This window comes from Microtus ochrogaster, chromosome 4 (genome assembly GCF_000317375.1).
Source record: "Microtus ochrogaster isolate Prairie Vole_2 chromosome 4, MicOch1.0, whole genome shotgun sequence".
Taxonomy (NCBI): Eukaryota; Metazoa; Chordata; class Mammalia; order Rodentia; family Cricetidae; genus Microtus; species Microtus ochrogaster.
Window position 1 is genome coordinate 55,453,493 of NC_022011.1, and position 27,166 is coordinate 55,480,658.

General features: G+C 36.2%; 1 protein-coding gene across 1 annotated transcript in view; it reads right to left on the reverse strand.

Moving 5' to 3' along the window:
- Lrp1b (LDL receptor related protein 1B) overlaps positions 1-27,166 on the reverse strand; it is a 1,800,012-nt gene that overhangs the window by 303,670 nt on the left and 1,469,176 nt on the right. Inside the window, exons 42-43 of the mRNA XM_026778709.1 lie at positions 25,904-26,093; positions 19,729-19,933 (exon numbers count right to left, since the gene is read on the reverse strand). Coding sequence (XP_026634510.1) covers positions 19,729-19,933; positions 25,904-26,093 — 395 coding nt within the window. The remainder of the gene's footprint in view (positions 1-19,728; positions 19,934-25,903; positions 26,094-27,166) is intronic.

The following is a 27,166-nucleotide window of genomic DNA, read 5'->3' on the forward strand; positions in this document are numbered from 1 at the left end:
TCCTCTCTCTCTCTCTCTCTCTCTCTCTCTCTCTCTCTCTCTCTCTCTCTTTCTCCCTCTATCTCTCAACCACCTCTGTTACAGCTCTGAAGGGGAAGATATCACCAATGCAAGTGTTGTGACTCTAAGTGAAAAGATTTCCCCAGTGCAAGTACTACAGCTCTGAAGAGAAATATATTCTGGTAGTCAGAAGGTACAAAATATCACAAAGTTACACTGCACACCAAACCTCACACAAGAGATTTATTAGGAAAGACACAAGAGGACAGTTGCCTCGATTTAGGAGAAAGCAACCAAGAACTCAACAGGAAGCAAGTTTTATATGTATTTTTTGTGGAGCGGGGGAATATCCATGTTGGCCTGGGATTGATAGGATTTTGTGGCCTAATCGTGGAGAAAGCTCCGGGATTGGTATGGGATTTTTTTTTCTCTGTAGAACAAAACTTAGCCTCCTGAGACTCCAGGAAAGTAGCGTGGGGTGATGATCAGGGCCACTCCTGCCTCAAAGTAATTATTCCAACCTTTATACTTGATACAAAGCTGTTAAAACACATAAGCAATATAGGTAAAGTTTGTCCTTGTGTCAAACAGAGGATTGAAGTAGAATTATGGAAAGACGGTTTCTATGCTATATTAATAGATTCATGCCATTTCTCTGCATCTTCTAGCACTGAGATGAGTCAAATATCTTCAAAAGAATGGCTGAGACACAATAAACATACAGTGCGCTATATGGATTCTCCTACAAACTCTCCCAAGTGCTCTGACACAGCTGAGAGAGGATGCTGGCATTGGACATAACTTTATTAATGTACCTGGTTTAAGTCTTCTGAAGTATAACTCTTAAAAATAGTCTTCTTATTTAACTCATTTATACCCTGAGTAAAGTTGCTTCTATGTTGAAAATAGACTACAATGATGAATCCCATTGTTGATTGTGCATAAAATTAACCGGAAGACTCTAAACATGAGATCCTTTCTTCACCCAAAAATGTAGGATCAATTATTCTTTATGAGTCTCCCAAACCATCATTGCAAAAAACTCTGCAAGGAGGTGTTAACTTCCTATATATGTTAATATATACTTCATATTAATAAATCAAGTTTTCTTGACCATATTGTTGACAATTAAGGCAAGTGCATCTTTTTAAATTTTATTTTACACAAACAGTTTTATATTATGATCTGAGGTTTCCCAACAAATCCGTTTGTCTCTCATTAACCACCAGGATACTTATTAAAGCCTTTCAACAGGTATTTAAGTCATGAAGGTAGAGTCCTCACAGAGGGGCTGAGGGCCTGAACTGGAACAGGATAAGCTCTCTTCCCTCAAGAGAGAATAGATTGAGAGTACTTAGTGTCTTGCTCATCTTCCTCCTACATGACGTAGCAACAAAGCATCTTCCATCAGACACCGAACCTATATTCCTACATCCTAGACTTCCTAGTCTTCAAAATTTAAGGTATAAAATTATATTTTTGGTAAATTATCTAGCACCAGATAATTTGTTATAGGAGCATTAAAGAACAAAACAACACTAAATAAAACTCAGGAGACATCAGTTCTCTTCTGTTCCACTAGCTCTTTAATGCCTCGCTTTTCAGCAACCATGGAGATCTCTCTACTGGCAAGTTGAAGAGCCTTCCCAAATTTCCCATAGAATCAAGTGGTGTGGTTTGACCATCTTTACATCTTAAGCTCAGCATAATCATTCAATTCTTGGAATAAACATTTGATGCTTCTTCTCAAAATGGAAGGGAAGTTTATAGTATTCACTCACTATGGTTCATGCTTGGAGTCAAACCCAGAGTTCATTATGAAGCAGCTACTATCTCAAGAGGATAAGCTACTGATGATTTGCTCTTGTTACAACAGAGGTCACAGTACTGTTTGGACAGGGTAAAAATATAACCTCTGGAGTCCACTTATTTTGAACAGCTCCTCTTTTAATGAGAGTGTAACCATTTAGTTTACCTCTCTCTAAGTTATATATTATATATTGAACTGTTTTTTTTCAGTTTACATTATAATTTCCGTTTTATTTTTTGTGCTTCCCATGTACTATTTTCTGGCCTTGAACTTGCTTATGTAGACTTACCAATCTACATAACCCTGAATTTCCTATCTTCTTTCCCCTTTCCCCTGCCTTCCCAATGCTGAGAATACAGCCTCTCTCTCCATGCCCAACTATATTGTTTATTGAAATTTCATAACTATTTTTCTGTTAATATATTTTTGTTTTTCCTTTGCTTTTAAAATCCTCAAAGCACCATATACAAATAAAGAATTTTGTTTTAAATATTGGTACAACAGAAACTATTTATTTCAGTGCCAAAAGTTTTATTTCTTTCTACAAAATTGAAATTTTTGTAACTTATCAACATACACTTAACTTCTTGGCTTCCAAGATACTCATTGTGAGCTCATACTGGCATTATTTATATGAGATCATAGTACAGAAAATATTTTATCATCAGTTATTTAAATAATAATAGTTTGCTAAATTTAATCAGCTTGTTAGATCTCTTAATGCCTTCATGACCAAATAAAGATATTGCTTGCAGCTTAAATAGATTTATGATGGTTTTCTCAAATATAAACATAACAAAGCAAGATGCTAATTTGGAAAAACTTGGCAACTCATACTACTGAAAAATTCATTAGGCTAATTCAGATATGAAATTTTTCAGTCTTTTCTTGACTTCATATTGGCTCATTTCTTTCAACAAAGTAAATATTCTATGCATGTTATATGCTTGCCCTATTTCCAGTTTATTGCATATGCATAGCAGGCTGCAGACATGTTCTCAGATATGTATGTGCAGCTATCTCTGTTTTTTTGTATATAAATTTCTGCAGTGAGGCCTGGAGCATGAGTGTCCCATGTCTGCACTTCCTTTAAAAATTCCATGTATTGCCAAAAAAAAATCTTAAAGCTTCTAAGAAATATGGAATCAATACATGAGCATCAGTATCTCATGCTGAAGAGACACCAGTTATTTTCTAGATGAATACACTCATGATCCTGACCATTGGCCGTTATTCTTGTCTGGGAACACATCTCTTTTAGGTGAGCCCAGCTTCAGTAATGCTTTAATTTGCAAGACTAACCAAGCTGAACCATTACTGAAATGTATGTGGATTTGAATCAAAGGGATTGTGTTAAAAATAGACACCATTAACCCTACTGCACTATCGTCCCAGTCTTACCGAATAGGAATGCCAGTGGCATAGACTACAGGAAATTACCCAGGGTAGCTGAGGCCATTTTGCTGAGCTCCGATTTTGGTCTTATTTTGAAAAGCTACTTACTTTTACATTTGATTCACAGGAACTTTTACATTTAATTCAGGGGAACATTTTTGTACAATGTTATTTTTGTTTCTTTCTTCATTTAGTCATTGATTCAGCAAATATTTTCTGAGTACAGCAATTTGTGACACTTGGAATATTTAATTATAAAGATAGAGAGATGAGAAATACATCATCTTTTTATTTATTTTTATGTATAAGTGTGTGTGTGTGTGTGTGTGTGTGTGTGTGTGTGTTTGCACCAGTGCACATATATGCAGAACTCACAGGTCAATATATAGTTACTCAATTGTTTCTCCACCTTATATGTTGACATAGAACTTCTTATTGAACCATGAAATCATCAATTTGAATGAACTGTCTTTCTAACAAACCCCATGGATACTTCTGTCGCCTACCTCCCAGTTCTAGGACCACAGGCATGCCTAACTTTGCCCAGCTTGTAAGTGAGCACTGAAGAATGAACTTAGACCTCATGTTTTTGTGGCAAGCACCCCACTGACAGAGCTATCTCCCCACCCCTTAAGTTTCTTTATGTGCTAGCAATCCTATTTTCAAAGGAAGGAAGCAACTTATACTTTATTATAACTGGAATTCATGTTGATACAACTTACATGCTTGCCTAGTGAAAATTCATACCATAATGTAAGTCCTTTTAAAGAAAAGTCATTAATGCAGAGAAGTTAAATGTTCTAAATATAGTAAAGATGATGCTGTGGGACACTGTTTTACCACCATGCCTCTATATCCAATTGGTGCTAATTAATTTCTTCTCATCCCACTTCTTCCTGAAAAGAAGTGTGGTTTTAATTTTTTGCCAAAGCTAATTTCTTATAAATTAACTAAGGTATAGTATCATCTCATTTATAGTGTCAAGAATCTAAACTACCTAACTTAAACATAACTCATTTGTAAAAGCAAAAGCTCAGACTTTAATATGTTATTAAGTCTAGATTAAAAACTTTATATTTTCCAATTATTAAATTATCATTCTAAAATCATATGGAAGTTTAGAGACAGACTCAGGAGTTGAAGCATCCATCTAACACTATTTGTGAGTTTTTACTTAGTTTATAATTTCAGATTTACTGCCAAATATACTTCTTTGGAGCAAGAAGTAACATAATGGTGATTTATTGACTTTTCTTTTCGCCTCAGATCTGGAAAGTATTTATTTGGCATCATAGAAATGCCAAGATGTCCAATCCAAGAAATAAAAGCAAAAACAACAACAATAACAAAAACAAAAATCCCTACTTGCAACTAATAAAAAAAACAAAAGAAGTAGACAACCCAGCAAAGCACAACTCCCTTCAGTCACAAAAAGAAATAGATCTAGTCACAATTATACCAAAAAAGTGAAGAGTTCTGTTAAGAAGTTGAGGAAATCCTGCTTGGAAAAAATTTATGTCAAGACACATCACAATTATGCTAATCTCTATCATTTCCTCCAAGCAGGATTTCTCAGCTGCTTGAATCTATAAGTGTATTTCTGTTGCCAGCACTGGGAGGTTTTTGCCATTGTTGCAGTTTTCCACTTGTATTCATGTATGTATGTAATGAAGTACTTGGAACAACCTTTAGAATTGTTACCTATGACTGAAAATGTAACTTAGTAACAATTGGACAGACACTAAAGACTTGGATTACAGGCATGTGCCACTAAGCTCAGAGAATCTGTGCTTTTTTTGTTATTAAGATTCATAGTTCTTACATCAAAAATTCATCCACCATGATCAAGTTGGCTTCATCAAGAGATGCAGGGATGGTTCAACATACAAAAATCTATCAATGTAATCTGCCATATAAATAAACTGAGAGAAAAATAAAACATATGATCATCTCATTAGATGCTGAAAAATCATATGACAAAATCCAACACCCCTTCATGATAAAGGTCTCAGATAGATCAGGGATACAAGGTACATGTCTAAACATGATTAAAGCAATACACAGCAAGCCAACAGACAACATCAAATTAATTGGAGAGAAACTCAAAGTGATTCCACTAAAATCAAAAACAAGAGAAGGCTGTCCACTCTCGCCATGTCTATTCAACATAGTACTTGAAATTCTGGCTAGAATAATAGGACAGCAAAAGGAGATCGGGGGGCATACAAATTGGAAAGGAAGAAGTCAAACTTTTGCTATCTGCAGATGATATGGTAGCATACATAAGTGACCCTAAAAGTCTACCAGGGAACTCTGACAGCTGAAAAATATGTTCAGTAATGTGGCAGGATTTGAGATCAACTCAAAAATAATCAGTAGTCCATCTATATACAAGTGATAAAAACATGGAGAAAGAAATCAGAGAAACAACACCCTTCACAATAGCCACAAATAACATAAAATATCTTGGGGTGACATTAACCAAAGAAATGGAAGACCTATTCAAGAAGAACTTTAAGTCATTGAAGAAAGAAACTGAAAAAGATACCAGAAAAATGGAAAGATCTCCCTTGCTATTGGATAGGTAGGATCAACATAATAAAATGGCAATTCCACCAAAAGCAATCTATACATTCAATGTAATTCCCATCAAAATCCCAACACAATTCCTCACAGACCTTGAAAAATCCATATGCAACTTTATACAAAACAAAACAAAACAAAAACAAACAAACAAAACCAGGATAGCCGAAACAATTCTGTACAACAAAGCAACTTATGGAGGCATCTCCATCCCTGATATCAAACTCTATTATAGAGCTACAGTAATGAACAGTTTGATGTTGACATAATAACAGATTGACCAATGTTATTGAATTGAAGACCCACATACTAATGTACACACCTATTAACACCTGATTTTTGACAAAGAAACTAAAATTATACAATGGAAAAGAGAAAGCATCATCAACAAATGGTGCTGGCATAATGGATGTCAACATGTAAAATAGTGAAAAATTGATCCATCTATCCCCATGAACAAAACTCAAGTCCAAATGGATTAAAGACCCCAATATAAATCCAACCACACTGAACCTGACAGAAGAGAAAGTAGGAAGTAGTCCAGACAACTGAGAATAACAATAAATAAATGGGACCCCCAGAAACAAAAGTTTCTGTAAAACAAACAACATAGTCAATAAGGCAAAAAGGCAGACTACTGAATGTTTAAAGATCTTTACCAACCTCACATCCAGACAGGACTGATCTTTAAAATATATAAGGAACTCCTGATATTAGACATCAAATTTCTAAATAATCCAATTAAAAAATGGGGTACAGATCTAAACAGAGAATCGTCAACACAAGAATCTCAAATTTCCAAAAGACACTTAAAGAAGTATTCAACATCCTTGCTGGGCAGTGGTGGCACGTGCCTTTAATCCCAGTACTTGGGGGAAGGCAAAGGCAGGCAGATCTCCATGAATTCAAGGCCAGCCTGGTCTACAAGAACTAGTTTTAGGACAGGCCCCAAAGCTACAGAGAAATCCTTTCTTGAAAAACGACAACAAAAAAGTGTTCAACATCCTTAGTCATCAGGGAAATGCAAATCAAATAATTGTGAGATACCATCTTACACCAGTCAGAATGGCTAAGATCAAATTACCAAAGATAGCTTATTGATGGAGGAAGGTCATTGGTTAATTAAATAAAGAAGCTGCTTGCCCTGATAGGTTAAAACATAGATGGAAGGAGTAAACAGAACAGAATGCTGGGAGGAAGAGGAAGTGAGGTCAGACTCGACAGCTCTCCTCTCCGGAGCAGATGCCTCAGAGAGACACGATGCTCCACTCTTGTGGGCAGAGGCAAGAGCTCTGCTCTCTGAGGCACACGCGATGAAGCTCCGATCCAGGATGGACGTAGGCTAGAATCTCCCTGGTAAGCCACCTTGTGGGCTACAGCAGATTATTAGAGATGGGCTAGTCAAGGTGCGAGAGTTAGCCTAAAAGATTCTAGATAGAAATGGGCCAGGCAGTGCTTAAAAGAATACAGTGTCTGTGTAATTATTTCAGGGTATAAAGCTAGCCATGAGTGCAGCGGGGTGCTGGGGACGCAGCCCCGCCGCTCCTATTTCAACAGCTTATGCTGAAGAAGATGTAAGGAGAATACTCCTCCATTGCTGGTGAGAATGCAAATATGTGCGACCATTCTAGAAATCAGTATGGCGGTTTCTCAGAAAACTGATATTTAACCTACCTCAGGACACAGCAATACCACTCTTGGGCATATACCCAAAAGGATGTTCAATCATACTACAAGAACATTTGTTCTACTATGTTCATAGCAGCATTATTTGTAATATCCAGAACTTGGAAACAACCTAGATGACCTTCAATTGAAGAATGGATAAAGAAAATGTGGTTCCCTGCCCTGTGGGAAGTCCAAGGACCACCCACCTCCATCAAGGTTTAGTAAGGTAAGCATCCAAACTGCCTAGGATCCCACAAAGCCAGTGCGTGCAGTAGGATCAAAAACCCATTGCCATTGTTCTTGAGTTCTCAGTAGTCCTCATTGTCCACTATGTTCAGTGAGTCCAGTTTTATCCCAGGCTTTTTCAGACCCAGGCCAGCTGACGAAGGAGGGGGACTTGTTTGGGGGAGGGGGAGGGAAATGGGAGGCGGTGGTGGGGAAGAGACAAAAATCTTTAATAAATAAATAATAATTTAAAAAAAGAAAATGTGGTACATCTACACAATTTTTTACTAGTAAAAAATGACATCTTAAAACTTGTATGCAAATAGATAGAACTAGAAAAAAAATCCTGAGTGAGGTAACCTCTTGGGGACTGTGGACCACCTGAACTGATCTTTTTGTAAACAACTTGTTTTTGTTTGATCTGAGCATCCAGAAACTGCTCTGTGTAATAACGCTGACCATCCTAGAACTCACTCTGTAGGGTAGGTTGGCCTTGAACTCAGACATCTTTCTTACTATGTACCCTGAGTGCTTGGATTAAAGGTGTACAATACCATCACCTGGAAATGTATGTTTCTTATATGTAGTAAAAGGAAGGGTTCTAGTTTCATACCCATTCTGTTAATCTGTGTCTTTTTATTGAAGAGTTGAGGTCATTGATACCTGAGAGACATCATTGAGCAACGATTGATAATTCCTATTATTTCAGTAGCGGGGAGGTTTTTTATTCCCTGTATTTTCATGTGTGTAGTTGACCTACTTGGTTTAGACTTCCCTTCTAGCACTGTTTTATAGTACTGGATTTGGAGATATATATTGTTTAAATTTGAGTTTATCATGTAATATCTTATTTTCTCCATTTATGGTATTTGAAAGTTTTATTGGGTATAATAGACTGGGTGAACATCTGTTGTCTCTTAGAGTCTGCAGCAATCTGTCCAAATCCCTCTGGAATTTGGAATCTCCATTGTGAAATCATATGTATTTCTTATTGGTCTGCCTTATATGTTACTTGGTCTTTTTCCTTTGTCAACTTAAAAAGAAAACTATACTTAAGTGTGAAGAGGGAACCTTAATAGAGAAAATGTTTCTATCAGGTTGATATGTAGGCAAGTTTTGGAGGAGGGTGAGGATGAGGCATTTTCTTGATGAACAGTGGTTGTGGGATGGCTCAGGCCACTGTGGATTGTGACACCCTTGGGTAGATGCCCTGGGCTGTATAAGAAAGCAAACTGAATGAGTCATGAGGAGCAAGTCACAAGTAATGTTCCTCCGTGTTCTCTGCTTCAGTTCCTTACTCCAGGTTCCCACTGAGTTTTCCTTGGAAATAAACTGTAATTGGGACATGTAAACAAAATAAATATTTTCTCTCCTTAAATTGGTTTTAGTCAGCACTTTTACCACAACAGAAACCAAACTAGAACATTTCTTTCATGTTACAAAGATATTTCAAGATTTAGCATTTCTACTTGGAAATATGCTCTGAAAACAAATTTAGGCAACGACTCTCAAAGAATGTCAGACATAAGAAACATCTGCAATTGCAATTTCTAGGCGCATCAACACGTCTTTGCAAGTCTTTATATCACTGAGGTAACAGATACCTTCCAAGAAATGATTAACATGAGCCGGGTGCCAGCAGAATGAAAGGCTATAATCATGCTGTCTCAGTCTCTGACAGCATTACTTATTGTTTCAGCAACTGTAGCAACAACACTGACAGGTATAGAACAGAAATAAAGATGGAGAATAAAATTATTGTCATCTTTTCCTTTTGCCTTAATAAGTAGATTATCCAAGAATGTTCTGTCCCCAAGAGAATTCTGCCATGTGTCATGAGCACCTTCCTTTCTAAATATTTGAATACACTACTACCTGCCTTACTGTTGTGATAAAATTAGAAAAGCACAGCTAATTATGAGATTTTTATTAATACAAGCCTTGTTTAAACTTGTGGATGTGGTTTAACTATAGCCTGAGACCAAAAGTAGTCTAAAATTGTAACTGAGATAACATAAAAAATTATTTATGTTAATAAAGACTTGTTAATCTTCAAATAACAAAATAGAAAAACATCAATATTTTAAACACTATTTGAAAGAATGTGGATTATTAATAGGCTTTTGATATTATTTTGTTAAGATACTCAAACAGTATATATAGATAGATATATGTATATATTATATATAATTAAAATTTCTATAAACATTTCAGCCAACTCTATACAATGATAACATGATTTTGATCAGAACAAAACTGCTCTCTATAACAGTCTAAAGATTCACCATGTACATGATTGTGTGAAAGGCTTTAAGACGCAACACTCTTTGACAAATAGACTCAACCCAATTTGAATCTCACAGGTATTCAAAAGAAATTGCACTCCAGGCATTCGGCAGAGAGAACAGAGGTATTTGGCAACTTAAGTTGTCAGAAAAATTCAGTTGATCCTAAAACCTTTTCCCTACATTTTTGTATTTCAGGCACACTAAATATGCAATACTCTCATTAAGGCTATCTCATCAAACATATCTGTCTAATCTGCTTGCAATGAGATAACACCTAAATTCCCAACAGTCCCTTCACACTTTAGTACTGTCTAACTGGAAAGTAGGTTGGAACATTAGAGGTCCTTTCTAACATCCTTGAGCCTGGGAAATCTGACAGTGTCAGTTCACAAGTGCTCTGATGTTTCATCAAGAGAAGGAATTACAAAAGTACCCAAAAAGGATTTCTGCTAGTGTAGATGATGTTTCCCCACCTTTCCTTTTGTATTGCATGAGCTCAACATTTTTTTTTTTACTTTATATGTTTAATTGCACTTTATATCTCACTTGGTATTTAGTGATACTTTAATTCTTTCATAAAAATCTTTATAACTGTCCTTTTGTCACCCAGGGTTTTGATATTTTGGAAAGCCCCTCCAATTGGACAAATAGTGATAATATCACAAGTAGTGAAACAACAGCTAACATAACTTGTTTTTTAGAATTGCTGGAACCTTTCTCCACATGTCTGCCCTCCATGCCGTTTGCAAAGAGGAATCTCTAGTAACTTTTCCCTCCTCTAAAATCTGACCCCACACCTGATTTTTCTTCTGCCCTTAGACTTCATCTCTACCAGTGAACTCCCTCTCCTGCCCTCTTTGCCCAGGAAGGAACCTTCTTTTGCTGCGACCACTCTGCTTGCCCACTCTCCCAGGCCTGATCTGAGGATACTGCCCTCCTCAGACAAGACTCCAACTTTTAACCCACCTGCTTCCTCCATGACAAACCTTTACCTATCCTTTCTGTCACCACTACACAGTCGCTGTCATTTGACTGCTCCTCTTATCAAGCCCTACTCCATTCTTCCATTCTGCGAAGTTGCAGTTTCTGGGGTCCCAGCGCACATCCCTGTTTCTTTTCCTCTCACCAGTCCATCTATAATAGAAAAGCATTTAGATTCCAAAATATATCACAAAGAAATTCAGTATCTTATCCAGTCCTTTAATTTAATTTATCATGATATCTATGTCACTCTGCTCTTTCTAGCTAAGGACAGGGAGCATCTCCAGATATCTGCTCAGCACATCCAGATATTGTTCATGTACAGATAGGGGTCTTAACCTAATTGGTTCTATAGAAGTCCCAAGCTGCGCTGCTTAGGTTTTTGTTAACTTGATACAAACTAGGATCATTTGGGAAAATGGAGCCTCCATTGAGAAAAGGCCTTGATTGTACTGGTCTTACACATGTTGTGGGGCATCTTTTTGACTAATTATTGATGTGGGAAAACCCAGTCCATATGGATAGTAGTAGGTGGTCTTGACCTCTTTTTAAAAAATAGTTCTTTTATAAAGTAATTGAATCAATTGATGTTAAGAGACATTAATGACCAGTGGTTGTTAATTTCTATTATTTTTCAATGGTAGTGGTTGTGTGTTTCCCTTCTTTGTGTTTTTCTGGTGAGAGGTTATCTGTTGCTTATGCTTTTGTGGGTGCAGTTAGCTTCTCTGGGTTGGGGTTTTCCTTCTAGTATTTTCTGTAGGACTATTTTGTGGATACATATTGTTTAAATCTGGTTTTTGTCATGGACTATCTTGTTTTCTCCATTGATAGTAATTGAAAGCTTTGCTGAGTATAGTAGTCTGGGTTTGTATCCATGGTCTCTTTGTGTCTGCAGCACATCTGTCCACAACCTTCTGGCTTTCATGGTTTCCATTGAAAAGTCGGGTGTAATTCTGATAGGTTTACCTTTATTATTCTGCTTATCAAGAACCAAGGCTAAATATAATTCAAGAAAGTGATGAAAAGATTAGATATCCACTTTCATATCATTTCAGTCAGCAGCCAGTATTAGATAAAAGCTTTAAGGATCACAGAACAGCCCTCACAAACTCCTCAAAGTGGAAATAAAAAACCATCCTTCAAGGTTTTTAATAATAGGGCAAAGGAAACAGGATTGGGTTAGATATCAAGTGCTGACAACAGCCTTATGTCATACTCCTCAGGCTTCCTGAGTTCATTGGGATCGACATCTACTACCTAAAACAAACAAAGAAGGAGAAGTCTCTGCTCACACCTCCATCCATCTGACTGAACACAAAGTATAATGGCTAATCATGGTTGACATCTTGACACACTTCGGAAGAGTGAATCTCACCTGATAATTGCTTCTACCTGATTGGCAGGTGGGCAATGTCTATGAGGAAATTTTTTATTGCTAATTGATAGGAGGGCCCATTCTCCTTTGGGTGATTTTACTCCTAAGCAGATGGTCCTGAATTGGATAAGAAAGATGACTGATCATGAGCCATAGAGAGCAAGTCAGTAATAGGCTATCCCCTATGGTTGCTCAGCACATTTAGATATTTTCCTTGGCTGGTGCCTCTGCTTCTGCTTTAGATCCTTCCTGCCCTTCCCTTGGTGATGTATCAGGAAGTGGAAGCTGAAATAACCTTTTGCTCCCCCTAATTGCTTTGGGTCATGGTATTTATCACAGCAACAGAAAGCAAACTAAAACATAGGTCAAAGATATCAGTTACTGATAAGCCTGATGCGTCTAGGATATTGGAATGTCTTATTCAGTTATATCAGAATTTACTGTACCCAAACAAGAGTTCTTGCTCTCTCTGATATGAAGTAGAATGTACTTCTCCCTAAACCAGCCTGACCCACCACTGTGCAATCTATTTGCATATTCCTTTCCTAATTCCTTCTTGGTTATTCTCAGTTATCTGATCTCTCTCCTAGGACATGTATTCTAGAAAGTTCCCTGCATCTGTTCTTTATCTGTCTGTCACAAAATCTTAAAGAGGCAAACTAATTTGTACTATTTTTTAACCAATACTCCTCCCTTCTGGGAACTCTGTTTACCACTACCATCTGTTTATTCTTGTGTCAAATACACATCCTCCTTACTATTATTCCACAATATACTCTTATACTAAACAATTTATATGGATCTTTAGCCTTTGTGTATCAGGAACAATTATCTACTCACCCTAAAAAATTGAGGAACTGAAATCTATCATTATCTGACTAATCAAAGTACTAATTTTATGAATTTTATGATCTACTCTCTCTACACCACTCACTCTTGCTATCCAAAAGTAGATAAGTATTCTACCACTTAATCCAAGTTTTGTCTTATTAATTGACCTGCATGTCCACATATACCTTTTTATCCAACATTCATCCTTCTATCTCTTCTCAGTCCTTGATACAAAGGTACTTTCTTTATTATTTCCCTTTTCCCATTGATTTTCTTGCCATTTGCATTTACCTGGACAAGCCCTGATACCTAAATGATCTCACTGCTCTTCTGGACAATACTTCCCTAAGTATTTCACGATGGCCCTTATCTCCTTGACCAAGCTCATGTGTATATTTTACCTTAAAAATTCTCCAAGGACATGCTGCTTACATAGAGATGGCCTCCTTCTCAGTGGGACATCTTGGGACATATCTCCAAAGCATACCTAGGTCCTCATTAATATCTTGGCTCAATGAGGATACCAGGTATCCTCCTGTAAGATTCAGATAGCCTCTATTCAATTAACTTAACTTGGCCACAGTCTAACTTTTTTATTTCCTTGGAATCTTAGCTAATCCTTTTGTTTATTGAAAATAATTCCTTTACCATACAATATATTCAATTGTGGTTTCTCCTCTCCCAAATACTCACAGTTCCTCCTTATCGTCTCTTCCATCGGGATCCATATCTCTCATTATAAAACAAACAGACTTCTTGGGGATAATAATTCAATAAAATTGGATGAAATTAAAACAAACCATTTGGTATAAGACAAAACAAATAGAAGCAAATAAGTCGAACTAAAAGAACAAACAGATAGACCCACACACACACAAAGGAATTCACACACAGAGGAGTTTCAGAAAAACAAACACAAAAATCAGAAACAAATATATACACAAAGGCATTTGTTGTACAATGAAAAAGTCTAGAGTCAACATTATACAACAAAGAATGCTGTTTATTTTATTTTGTGACGTTGATTTACTTTAGCTAAATATCTTTACCAAACTATTTAGAATCTCTGAGCCTCTCCTAAAGTATCCAACCTGCATTGTCGACGTTTAAGGCAGACCTTGCTGCTCCTGTTTTAGGGCTTTGATACCCGTCCTATCTGCCTTGTTTTTCCATGTCTATTTGAACATAGCCCTAGCTCTTATCTGCATGTTTTATGGAAAAACATCAGAGGGTAGCTTAATAGTCTAATAGTCAGATTTAGAGGTACATTTAGGCTTCTTTTTTGAAGACCCATGAAGTTACCTCTCTGTGAATGATCAAGTTTCAGGCTAATATTCTAACATACTCAATCTCTGCTTCCAACAGACTCCATCAAACCTGATCATTTTATTGAAGACACAATTCTACTCCACCATCTTGTCGCAGACTTCCCACACCATCACCCCACAATATTGTTTGCTCTCAAGCCTCTCTCTAAAGGGCTTTCAGACTATTTTCCTTCCCCATACCGATCGCTGAGGACATCTCCTAGGACAGCATTTATACACCAGCTTCATCTGTATGTCATACTCTCAGCAACAGTGCTATGTTCTCATGTTCTAGTCTACCTTTGGATCAGGTGGACTAAAAAGCTTCCCCACCATGTTGAAGAGGAGATGTCATTTGTAGCTTCTATCTGTAATCATTCCTTGCTTTTGCTTGATTTCTCCTCTACAATCTGACAGAAACCTCTTTTCATTTCCAAGGAAGCTCAGCATCTAGTTATTTTGAGAGGTAAATGTTTCTTCTCTATCACCTATAGTTCGCAAGAAAGGCAGAACTTACAAATGTTTCTTTCAACTTATTAATCAGTGCTGAGATCCAAACTTCCATGGCAGTTCTTCTACCTAATGCTATCCTTTGTTTATGACTTCCCAAGAAAATTTATTAACCTTTGCCCTCTGAGTTTATATGATAGAACCATTTATTATTATACACCCTTTACCAAATACCTCACCTTCCTTTCCTAATGCTCCCTTCCGCTTTGCATAAACCAGCCACACTCTAAATCAATGACCTCCTTATACCTCAACAATATCCTGCAGTATCTTTACATATGCACGTGGGCAACTGTATTTGCATTTAGGATCCTTCCCCAGCCTTACAAGCAAAATTGATATGAACCTCATTGATGTAATCACAACAGCATAAATAAGAGACAACTCTTGCAGGCTACAACTCTGTAAGCTCAAAGGATGTAGACCTCAACTCTAAAACACTTCTGGTGGCCCTTCCTCTTCTAATCCCTCCAGTCTCACAAATCCAAACCCCCCATGCGTAAGCATGACCACCTGAAGCTACTCTGATTTACTAAACTTCCCTGAAGTAAATAAGTGTCTGGACTTCATTTGCAAATCTTTGAAACCTGCCTCTATATGCCTCCCACCACTACCAGCCACTGCTAAAGTACCATGATATGCCCTTGGATACTCTGTTTTTTCCCCTTTTCTCCACTTACTACCCTACTCTGATCAATAGACAATAGACCCTTCATGGTCCTTAACCCATTACTGATCTTGGGAGTTGCTGCCTCCTTTTCTACATTCTGAAAGCCTCTTTCTAATCCTAAAATTCTGAAATACAGGACGTTGCTTTTCTTTACCTGTCCGATCAACAGGCATATTTCCAATAACATCCCAGCTCACGTCCATGGCATAGCTCCATAATGATTACTTTATTGGATCTATGCAGCTTCTTTTATAGGAATCCTCTTACCCAGCGTCTCTTTGTATATCCCACTTCTTCAATACCTTAGCCTATAACGCTCCTTTAGGAAACCTCCCTTTCTTTCTTCATGGCTAAACTCTTCTTATTTCACCTTCTACTCATTACTGAAACCTAGATTTATCTACCCCACACTCATGCCAATGAAAATTCCAGGGGTCAATTGGAAAAATCCCTTCCATTTCTTTCTCAGAAACCTCTTCCTTTCCCTCTTCCACAGGTAATGAGTGCTCTCTTACTCACCTTTATGTGCTGTCATCCTTCTTTTCCTTCTGGTACCTTCTATAACCTTACTCTATTTGAGAGAGATAACCTGACTCATCCCATTATCCTGTGGACTGAAAGTACTTCATGGTTAAGCTCTAGGGACTTGGTGAATCTTATATACTTCATACTTCCAAGGCCTTACTTAGAACTTTGATTACCCTCTCTGGAAAATACTCAGTTTGAAAAAAATGAGGTCATTGCCCAGGAAAACTGGGATATTACCCCACATATTCTCTCACATCTTCTTTTTCATAATTTTGATTTTTCAAAATTAACTCAAAATGAAATTAAACTACTAAACTAAAACACATAAAGAATGTTTTCTTACATTTTTAAAGGCATGTATTTTTAAAAGAACTCCAACAAAAGGAGACAAATGATATTACTGTAAATTAAAACCTTTAACATGATAAGGAATCAACTAACAGGTTTGACCTAGAGAATGGTAGGAGGTATATGTATCCTATATTTCTGTCAGAGTTCATATTCAGAATTTATAAGGATCCCAACTTCATAGTTAATACCTATTCTAATTAAAAATGAACAAAAGAGTTGAACAGATGTTTCTCAGCATACTTCCCAAGAGGTATACAAAGAAATATGGCACATTGCTAATCATCTAGAAAATACAAATCAAAATGACAATGAGTTGTCATATCACTCTAATTCAATTGTCTAGTTTCAAAAACAGTGTATTTTTGCATGTGTGTGTTTGTTTGTGTATAGAAGTTCCAAAATTAGTCCAAAATGAAGCAACAAATTACCTAGAAATTTCAGTACTAATCACATACTCAATAAGAATGAAATTCTTATGTATGTGTCCTCCATGACCAGTGTGATTCTCTAGTTAAGAGAGGGAATCAACTTATGTACCTAAGGGTCTCAACTGATGAATGGTCAAAGAAAATCTAGGAATTATATCTCCCTAAAATGTTATTCACCCATAAAAGTGATAAAATCCTATCACATTATGGAGCAAGAAAAATATATTGGGAAAGCATTATGTTAAGTGATATAAACCAGAAACAAAAGAAAACTATCAAATTATCATAATCCTTCGAGGAATCTAAGACAGCTGATCTTACAGAAAAACAGAGACAGAGGAAGTTAGGTGCTTGGGGAAAAGTCGGTCAATGATACAAAATTAGGTAGTAGGAGGTAAGCATCCTTCCATTCTAAAGAAATGATTATCATCAACAATATCATATTTATATTTAAAGTAATTGAAGTAGAGGGTTTTTTAATTTCTTTCCAACGAAGAAAAAGTCTATGTTTGGTACGTTATACACTGATCGTTTTAGGTGAACACAGGTGCACACTGTGCCCATAATTTGTGTGGTTTTCATTAATGAATAGCTAATTTGAATATTTTAAAATATGCAAACCCTAAGGCAAAAGAATAAAATAGACTTAGAAACTTTTTTCCAATATGTTGTCCTAGCCAGAAATAATCTTGTTTTGGACATCAACAAGAAGTTCAAAGTTACAGTCACAGCTGGGTATGTTTTTTAATATAACAAAACATACACTTTATATTTTACTAACAACATCTCCTTCCTATGTCACTATGTTAGTTATCTTTATCATAAGCAAGAATGGGAGAACAAAATCAATAGATAGAAATATAAACTGGGATGAGTTAAGAGTTTTATGAGGAGCTACAAAGCATTTCCTGTATTAGGAAATAAAAAGAAAATAAAACCGCACTGAGTACATGAACTTATTTTGTGTTTTCCAAAGTATTAACTAATATCTCCATTCAGAACTTCTATGCTGTATTCTACTTTCTCTTCACACTATGGTAGGTTGAAAATTTGCACATGAAAACTTCAGTCTATAAAAGCTAAACAATTTGCCTAAGTCTCATGACCATTAAATTTAAAAAGTAGATTAATAATTTAGGTGTATGATTCTTTGATCAAGGTTACTGACTTTAACACAAACTAAATCTAATCAAGACTGAGCCCATCATTTCAATGGCATTTAAGCAATCAGCTCTCAACTCTCCCTGCCATTTAAGCCACCACTGGAAAAAATGAGGCACCAAAACTTGAGTCATGGCATTTCCTTCTTTTTCAAGTAACTCACACAGTGTACTCCATATATATTCACACGAATCCCATACATGCTTCATTGTACACATTGGTGCATGGTTGTTGTCCTTACTTACTGGAAGACTTAAACATGAAGGCTTGTTTGAACGCAAGTGTTCTGTGCTAACCCGAGTCCCATAGCTAGGCTCTATTTCAAAAAACAAAACCAAAGACAATCAAACAAACAAAAGCATCATATTATTGTCCTTATCCCTATAAATTCAGAATTAAATTTTGGTCAGTTGGTTCACCTTTTTCCATTAATAAAGCTTTACATAAACTGGGCCCATCTACCTTTTTGTTGGTTTATTTTCTGCCTGCTTTGGCATTATAAGGGTCTATAGTCAACACACAGGTCATTTAGTCTGTGAAGTTTCCAACATTATGGTATGACCCTCAACAAGGTATTTTTCACCTCTCTCAGACCTTTCTCAAGGGATAAGAAGACTGAGAACTGGGGATTTTGGACTTCTGACAAACACTGGGATGGTGTGTGGGACAAGACTGTCGCAGGTGCCTGGCCAGTCGGGAGTAGTTCTTCACATAGTGAATTTTCACCATCTCCAGTGCTGATCAGCCGTAGCAGGAAAAAAGCTGCGCCGTTGTAAAATGCCAGCTTTCTGGGCCATCCTGCCGGGGCAGACGTGATGAAGCTCTGACCCAGGATGGACGTAGGCTAGAATTTTCCCGGTAAGCGCACCTTGGGGTGCTACACACATTAATAGAAATAAGTAATCAAGATGTAAGAATTAGCCAGTAAGAAGCTAGAGCTAATGGGCCAAGCAGTGCTTAAATGAATACAATTTGTGTGTCATTATTTTGGGGCATAAGCTAGCCAGGCGCTGGGAGTCGGGCTGTGGGAAGAGGCCCACAGCTCCTACTACAGACACTGCTTCTTGAGGAGATGAGAAATACATTGGCATATGATTATGTACCTATTTCGAGGGTTAGTCAAGAGAAGCATAATGAGTATTCCACTAAGACTTTGTATGTCAGTAAAGGACACCAAGACCTCATTGAGTATGATAACTTGTCTATGAATGTAATCCTGTGTGTTTGTTTTCAGAGTTTCCAAAGTACCTGTGTTCCACCCAATGACTCTTTTATAACTTTCCTCTATTCAGGGAAATTAATATAGTTTCACATATTAAAACATTATAAACAACAACGAAGAGTGTGTAAACCATTCAAGTTCAGCTCAAATTAAAACTGGGAACAAACCTAATATTTGTCTCCTCAGAATAAAAGTCACAAAAATTTTCTTTAGGGCATTAAATGCACCTCAGGAAGGTTTTCAAACTACCCATAGACTGTCTGTGTACTGAACAGATTATTCAATCAAATAAGTTTATACAATTAGTTCTTTTGAAATTCCTTGATAGGCACAAAAGTATGAAGTATTTAAGTTATTATATAAAGCAGTAATACAGAAGCACTGGATTCACTTACATGTCTTTGGGATCCATCGTATTCACATCGCTCAATTTTCCCTAAGCTGCCGTCTGAGAAATACAGCTTTTCTGCTCGGTGATCAATGGTGAGTCCATTTGGAGTGAGGATGTCTGTGCTGACGATCACATGCGGGTTCTTCCCAGTCAGTGTGGCTCTCATGATGCTGGGATGCTGTTCATTCCAATTGGTCCAAAACATTAAACTGATTAAAGTAAAAATTGTAAGAAAAATTGAAAAAAAACTTGTTATTAAAAATAAAAACATTTGTAGAGATACAAGAATGTGCAGTTGTTTAATATTTTCCTCTAAGTCCATGACCCCATGGAAGGCTAAGTAGTAGGAAGTGGATCTTGTTTTCAGAAACAGATTTTAGGGTTCTCTTAAGGATACCCAAAAGACTCAGGCAAATACAACTGCCCTGTGTGCATCTTCATATGTATGGAATCGGTTTAATGTACAAAGAGGAGAAATTAATTAATTGTGCAACTAATCAAGGACAAAGCAGTAATCTTAAAATGTCTATGAACTCTTTTTTCTTCAGCTGAATTTTAACAATCATTTCACATTTCAGCAAATCCATCATGATCACTATAGGCAATTATTTTTTGGTTATAATATATATAATATATATGATAGCTAGAACTGATAAAAATCAGACATCTTTTGCCCTTGCAAAATTACTTTGGAAATTCTGCATTTCTTGTTGTTTATTTTTTTAGATATAAAATGATCAAACTTCTTTATTTCTATAGTTTTTAATCTGTTTATATAATTATATATACAATAAATTATATACAATTACTCTACAATTGGTGGGACATTCTGGGGTGTTTCAAATCCGTTACCACAATATCTACTGCATACAAGTGTTAGATTAATGTCTGTATTATTGTGCTCTGAGGAAGTCCTGGGATTACATGGAAGTCCTTTGAGCTCAGCAGGAGGGGACAGAGCCTGTAAGTCCTATTTTCATGAAACAGCTTTTCACACGTCTTCCTCTGCACTATCTGCTTAGGTTGGAAGTGGAGAACACAAAGTCAAAGAAAGGAGAAGAGTCTAGAAGTATGGACACTCTGAGAATCTGCTTAGCTAACTGGAATCAAGAAAATCTGCCAAAATAATATTTTATCTTTCCAAACAGACTGCTCATACACTTCAATACACAAACACTTAAAGCAAATTTAGGGTATGACCATCAACATTGCTAAGTAAGTTGTTGAGAATTTTGTGAAATCAATTTCTGTACCATATCCAAATTAAAAAAAATAAACGTTTTTAGTTTCTGATTAAAAAAAAAAAACTCTCACATGTATCTCTAGTCTTTGTAAAACATAAAAGTTCTTTCCCTGCAATCCTATGGAATGGAGACATGTTGTGTTTTGTGAAAGAGCAAATCCACCAAAAATTACTGGCAGCCCTAGAAATATTTTAAGTGAAAATTTGGTTTATTGAATCATTTAATATTTAAACACTTAATATATGATATTAAGTTCACAATTCTTCTACAATACTTTTCTAGATTGTTAATATTCAAAGTTTGAAGCTATTTTCCATTTCTTCTCTCATTTCACAGTTAAGAAAACAGAGGATGAGCAATTCAGTCTAGAGCAATCCCAAATTATACAAATTATTACTTTCTGAGTCAAGTCTAGACTTGAATATTCAGGCTAGTAATTATAAGTTATGATTTTCTTTTAAAATATGTTTTGGTCAACAAGTAACAAAAGTAATTTGAAAGTATCATTAATATAGATATGTAGATGATGATTAGATTTACTTATTATGTTTTAAATTTTAATTACAAATCACCTTCTAGTTCAAACTCTTCAATGTATATAATTCAAATATTTAGTTTGCTAGATACAAGTTGAAAGTGAATTTGACCTATTTTATAACTAATGGTACGAATATGAAGCAGTCATCAATTGGTAATTATTATAAGTAATAGCAGGAGTCATGGACCTGTGATTATTTTAATTAACGCATTTATTCCTTTGACCCATTTTTCACTCTTACTCAAGAACAAATGTTACTGTGCTCATCAACTGAAAATATGAAGTGAAAAATGACCATTTCCCTCTAATGAAGAACAAATATTACTGTGCTCATGATGACTTGAGGCTCAATTAGGAAATTAAGTCTAACTTCATGAGGTTCCAAGAACTTTCACAAAAAGTTCAATGTGAGCCAAGTCTGGTAGCCCTTTTCCACTCAGAGTCTGAGGTCCCTGCTTATCTTGCCACAGCACTCATTTTTGTAGATGCTTGAGAAAAGAGCTTTGGGGGTTGTTCAACAAAGATGGGATAGAAATTAAAAGGCTATAAATGGGGGGGAGCTATCCCTATTTGTAGGTGTTATTCTATTATACACAAGAGATTTGAAAAAACCCACCAGAAGCCTTCTAGGATCATTTAAACATTTCAGCAAAGAGGCTGGGTACAGAATCAGTTTCCAAACACCAATATTTTTTCTACACACCACCAACAAACACACTGAGAAAGAGATCATGGACACGTTGTCGTTTGAAATAACATCAAAGACAAGTTACCGTGGAATAAACCTAGCCAATGAAATAATATAGCTCTTCAAGTAAAACATCAAACATCTTAAAAAAGAGCTTGAGAAAAACACTAAAAAATATAAAGGCATCAAATGCTCAAGAATTGGCAGAATTAATATGGCCTTTCTATATAATCAGTTTGCATATCTAATGCAGTCCTACCCAAAATCCCTAAAATATTTCTTACAGCTATAGAAAAAAAGTTCTAAAATTTATATAGTACTGAAAAATACCACAGATAGACAGAGAAATTCTGTACAACAAAAAATAATTCTCAAAGGATTGCACTCCAGATTTCAAGCTGTATTACAGAGGCACAGTAACATAAACAATACAGCACTAGAAAAAACAGTCATATATATCAATCGAATAAAACAGGAGACCAGACATGAATATTCAAAATTATAGCCATCTGATATTTGACAAAGAGGACAATAGCATTTAGTAGAAAAATCAACATCAACAAAGTACTGAGTGGGAAAATCGGATATACACATGCAAAAGCATGAAACTATAAACATTTTTACCATGCTGCACAAAAATTATCTTCAAGTGTATCAGAGACTTCAATTTGAAACCTGAAGTCCTAAAAATGCTATAAGAAAGTACGGGCAACTCTGTTTAAGACATAGGTGCAGGAAAGACTTCCTGAAAAGTTCTGCATTTGCCCAGGAACAAAAGGCAATAATTGACAAATGGAACCTGATAGAACTAAAAAGCTTCATGCAGCTAAGGAAACAATGAATTTATTGAAGAGGAAATCCTCAGAATGGGGGAGAATCTTTGACAGCTACACCCTTGACAGAGGACTAATACCCAGAATAGATACTGAACTCAAAAAAAAAAAAATGAAACATCAAGGAAGTAAATGACCCATATGAAAAATGAGCTGATAATTAAAAACCGTTCTTCATACTCATCAATTATGAAAATGCAAATTCAAGCAACTCAGAGATTTCATCTCACCCAAGTCATGTTGGCTCATAATATAACTGACACCAATTGCGATGAGGTGGCTGAGAAGGGGAAGTCTCATTTACTGTTGGTGTTAATGTACACTGGTAGAATCCTTCTAGAATCCATTGCTGGTAATTCTCAAAACACTCCTTGGCATATCCCCAAAGCATTGAAATTCCTACCCCTCAGATACTTGCTCACCTTTGCACATTGTTGTTCTATTCACAGTAGCTAAGGAATAGGAACAACCTTAATATCATTCAACAGATGGATGGATAATTAAAATGTGTTGCATATACACTACGGAATATTATTCAACTCTAAAAGTGAAATGACATTTGAATGCAAATAGATGGTCTTAGAAAATATTAAATTGAAAGCAACCCAGACAATATTAGCTTCTCACAGCTTCTCTCTCATCTGTGGATCCTAGATCCTCACAAGTGAGGATACAGTACCAAGTCATTAGCAGAAACCAGGAAAGTGGAAAGGAACAATGGGCAAAAGGGGAGATTCTGTGAGAGAAGCAGAACACAAGTGACTGCAAATGGTAAATGAAGAACAGGGAAGTAAGCCATAAGCGCAGAGGCAGGAGGGAAGTCAGTACAGAAAAAGGAAGAAGGAATAACAACACGAAAATCATTTGATAAATCATATTAATTTACATTTACCAATAAGAATACAGAATGTTGCCATTTGGAAAGTGTCCTAACAAAACCTCCAATACCCGTCATGAGAAATCTCTTGTTCGATGGTTGTTCAGTTTGTCAAGATAGTCCAAATAACTCACAAAGCAATATAAGCTCTTGCTTTCACTCTTGAGTGCCCTCAGAATTTGAAGGAAAGTCTCTACTAGGGAAGCCCCTACACTCTTAGGGCATAGGATTCAGAGCTCTCAAACTATATCTAATTGAAATACTTCCTTCTCTTCTTCTGGCTTCCATAAGAACAGTCAGAAATAACTGTGCACGTTGCCAAGGACATTAACAATCAGCAGTCCTGCCTATCTGGGAAACTATAAGCCACTTGCATAACAAGATATCCATAAAGATGCAATAGTGGTACACGTGTGATTGTCATCCAACAACTGTCTAATGAGACTGAAGACCCACTCAATAGGACGAAAGGTATGCCTGGTTGTAGAAACCTGGCTAATTTCATGAGACTACTGAGGACAGTGCCTTAAAACAAAAAGTATTGCTACCACTTAGATAGATTGGTATTATTCCTTAACAACTTTTTAAATCTTATAACCATAGATAAGTGTTTGTGTGTGTGTGTGTGTGTAATCAAAGATTCTCTCTATAGCAAACAGAGGCCATCACAGAAAATTTTAACTGGATACAATGAGAAATGAATGAATTGTGGCAAACTCAGTCCCAGTGAATACATCTGCAGCACAGCTACAGCATCTGTGCCTCAGGGAGCATCACATAAGAAGGGACGGAAGGATTACAGGAGTCATTAGACCTGGAATTCTATGTCTGTAAGACTGCCTCTTTAGAAAAGGCTGAGTAAACAAAACCTGAACAAAATGTCAATAGGCATGCTATCACAGAATAGGAAAAATCTCACAGGGTTCTTGCCCTAGGGAAAATAAATACCAGCAACTAAGGTTTGGATAGAGGAAGAATTAGTCTCTCCCAAGAATGAGCTCTCTGCAATTATGAGGTCAGCTCTGAAATCATACACACACACTCTTACACACAACACACACACACACACACACACACACACACTAATAAAAACAGACTCAGTAGGTTGGATTTTTCTGTCTACATCATATACAAGAAAGAAACTTTCAATTTGATACATGATGCCAGAGTCAAGGAGGGGGTTGGAAGAAGTGGATACCAGAAGAGGTAGAGTGAGGAAAAGAAAAAGAAAAACAAGTGGCATAATTATATTCTAATTAAAAATGGCAAATACAAAGATTGAATGAATATACATTAGCTTCATTTTTATTGCTCATTTGGGGGCAAAATGTGACTTTCTCCTTCATATCTTTACCATACCATAATGAAGTGAAATTCAACAGGTGTGTTTATGCCTAACTGCTTTGTCCTTCACTTTTTTGTGTAAAGATGTCCTTTATGACACTACTCAACACTGTCGTGTTTTCTACGTAGTTTTATTTTTATTTTCTCAAATTATCTCTAACATATTCTCCTCTTAGAAGTACCTCGAAATCACCTACCAAGTGTCTGGACAGTGTATCAACAAACAGATGAAGTTGAAAAGATAAGCATATACAGCAATCATTTCATTGTTGATTGTTTTCTTTGGATTACTTTTAGGCAGATCCCCAGTTATAAAAATCATTGGTTCAAGTAATAAAAAAATATATTCTAGGAATTAATTAATATTGATAAATTCTTTATACATTTATAAATCAATGCACTCTATGCACCATAGAATTTTCTGAATTTTCACTTTCATTACTTACAGTAATTTTTATCAGACCTTTTCCAGCGATAACACAGAACATTGAAGAAATACACATTTTAATTATGCACACAGTGTTCTCATAAAAAGAAGAAACACTTATAGAAGGAACTTTGAAGGAAATCTTTATCTTTAAATTTAATTCTCTTAAAGTGTATATAGTGGTCTACTCTCCTGCTATAATGCAGATATAATAATGTAGCCTCTTACTTTTGGCATTCATCTAAAGCTAGCACATGAGGGTGGTCGTCCTCTGACATGGTGATGACTGCTTCCCTGTCAATCGCTCCGGGCTGAGTCTGGTCTACTGTGTGCCTGGTGATGGATGACGTGCTGGAGCTGGTCCAGTACAGAGTGTCCCAGGCTCTGTGATAGGCAAGACCCTCAACAGATCCCACATCTGATGGAAGAAAGTAGACAATAAACCACATTTTAATTAAAAAATGCCTTCTGACAAAATATTATTCAAGATATATACAAAGACCTTATTTTATCAACCATATGTTCACAATCTTTGTGAGCTAAAAACACAAACGTGATTCTTATAAGTAATATTTTGCAATATATAGTATGTGACAGTTGAATTGATATGTGCATATATTTGCATGTGTGTGTGTGTGTGTGAGGTAGGGTGGTAAGAGTTTTATAAAATAGTAATTAAATGTGTAATTTTTGATCCAAACATGAAATCCACAAATATCTTATTTCCTTTTGGTGTAAGAAAATGATTGTATTTCATTTGTGCCCCAATAATTAATTTTAATAAGTCAAAGAACACAACAACTTAAAACATTCTAAAAATCACTGGTATTCAAGACCACATAAGTTCAGTAGTGGTGGGTTTTCTTCTAATGTTGCAGATCTAGGCATTTTGAGCGTAACCAAACACACCAGACGGACAGTAACATCAGAAGGCAGATCAGCAGCTGCCTTGTTGCTGTCAAAGATGCTAGATAATATTTTAATAAGCTAGCTGATAAGTTGTTCCATCCTGTTCTGCTAATCTGTTATAAAACCATAATGAGTTGAAATGAATTGATCTCTAAGACATACTGCAAATATCATGAAAGGGCAAATAGTGGTGCAGATTCTAATACACAAGAGTAGCAGGTTGAAAGGCAAAGCAATCATGTCATCATGACTCCATTACTCCATCCCATTCCCTTGGCAGCAAAGCAGTTCAACTGTTCTCAGAGTACACCTTTGTACAATATAATCCTTATTTTCTTACTCATATTCCTATGTTCAGTATGACAAGGCTATACCCGCATCACATCCAGACATGAAGTTACAGCACAGAGAGAACAGAGGGGAAGGGGAAACTGCAGTTAGGATATGAGACAGACAGACAGACAGACAGACAGACAGACAGACAGACAGATAGATAGATATAGATAGATGATAGATAGATAGATAGATAGATAGATAGATAGATATAGATAGATGATAGATAGATAGATAGATAGATAGATA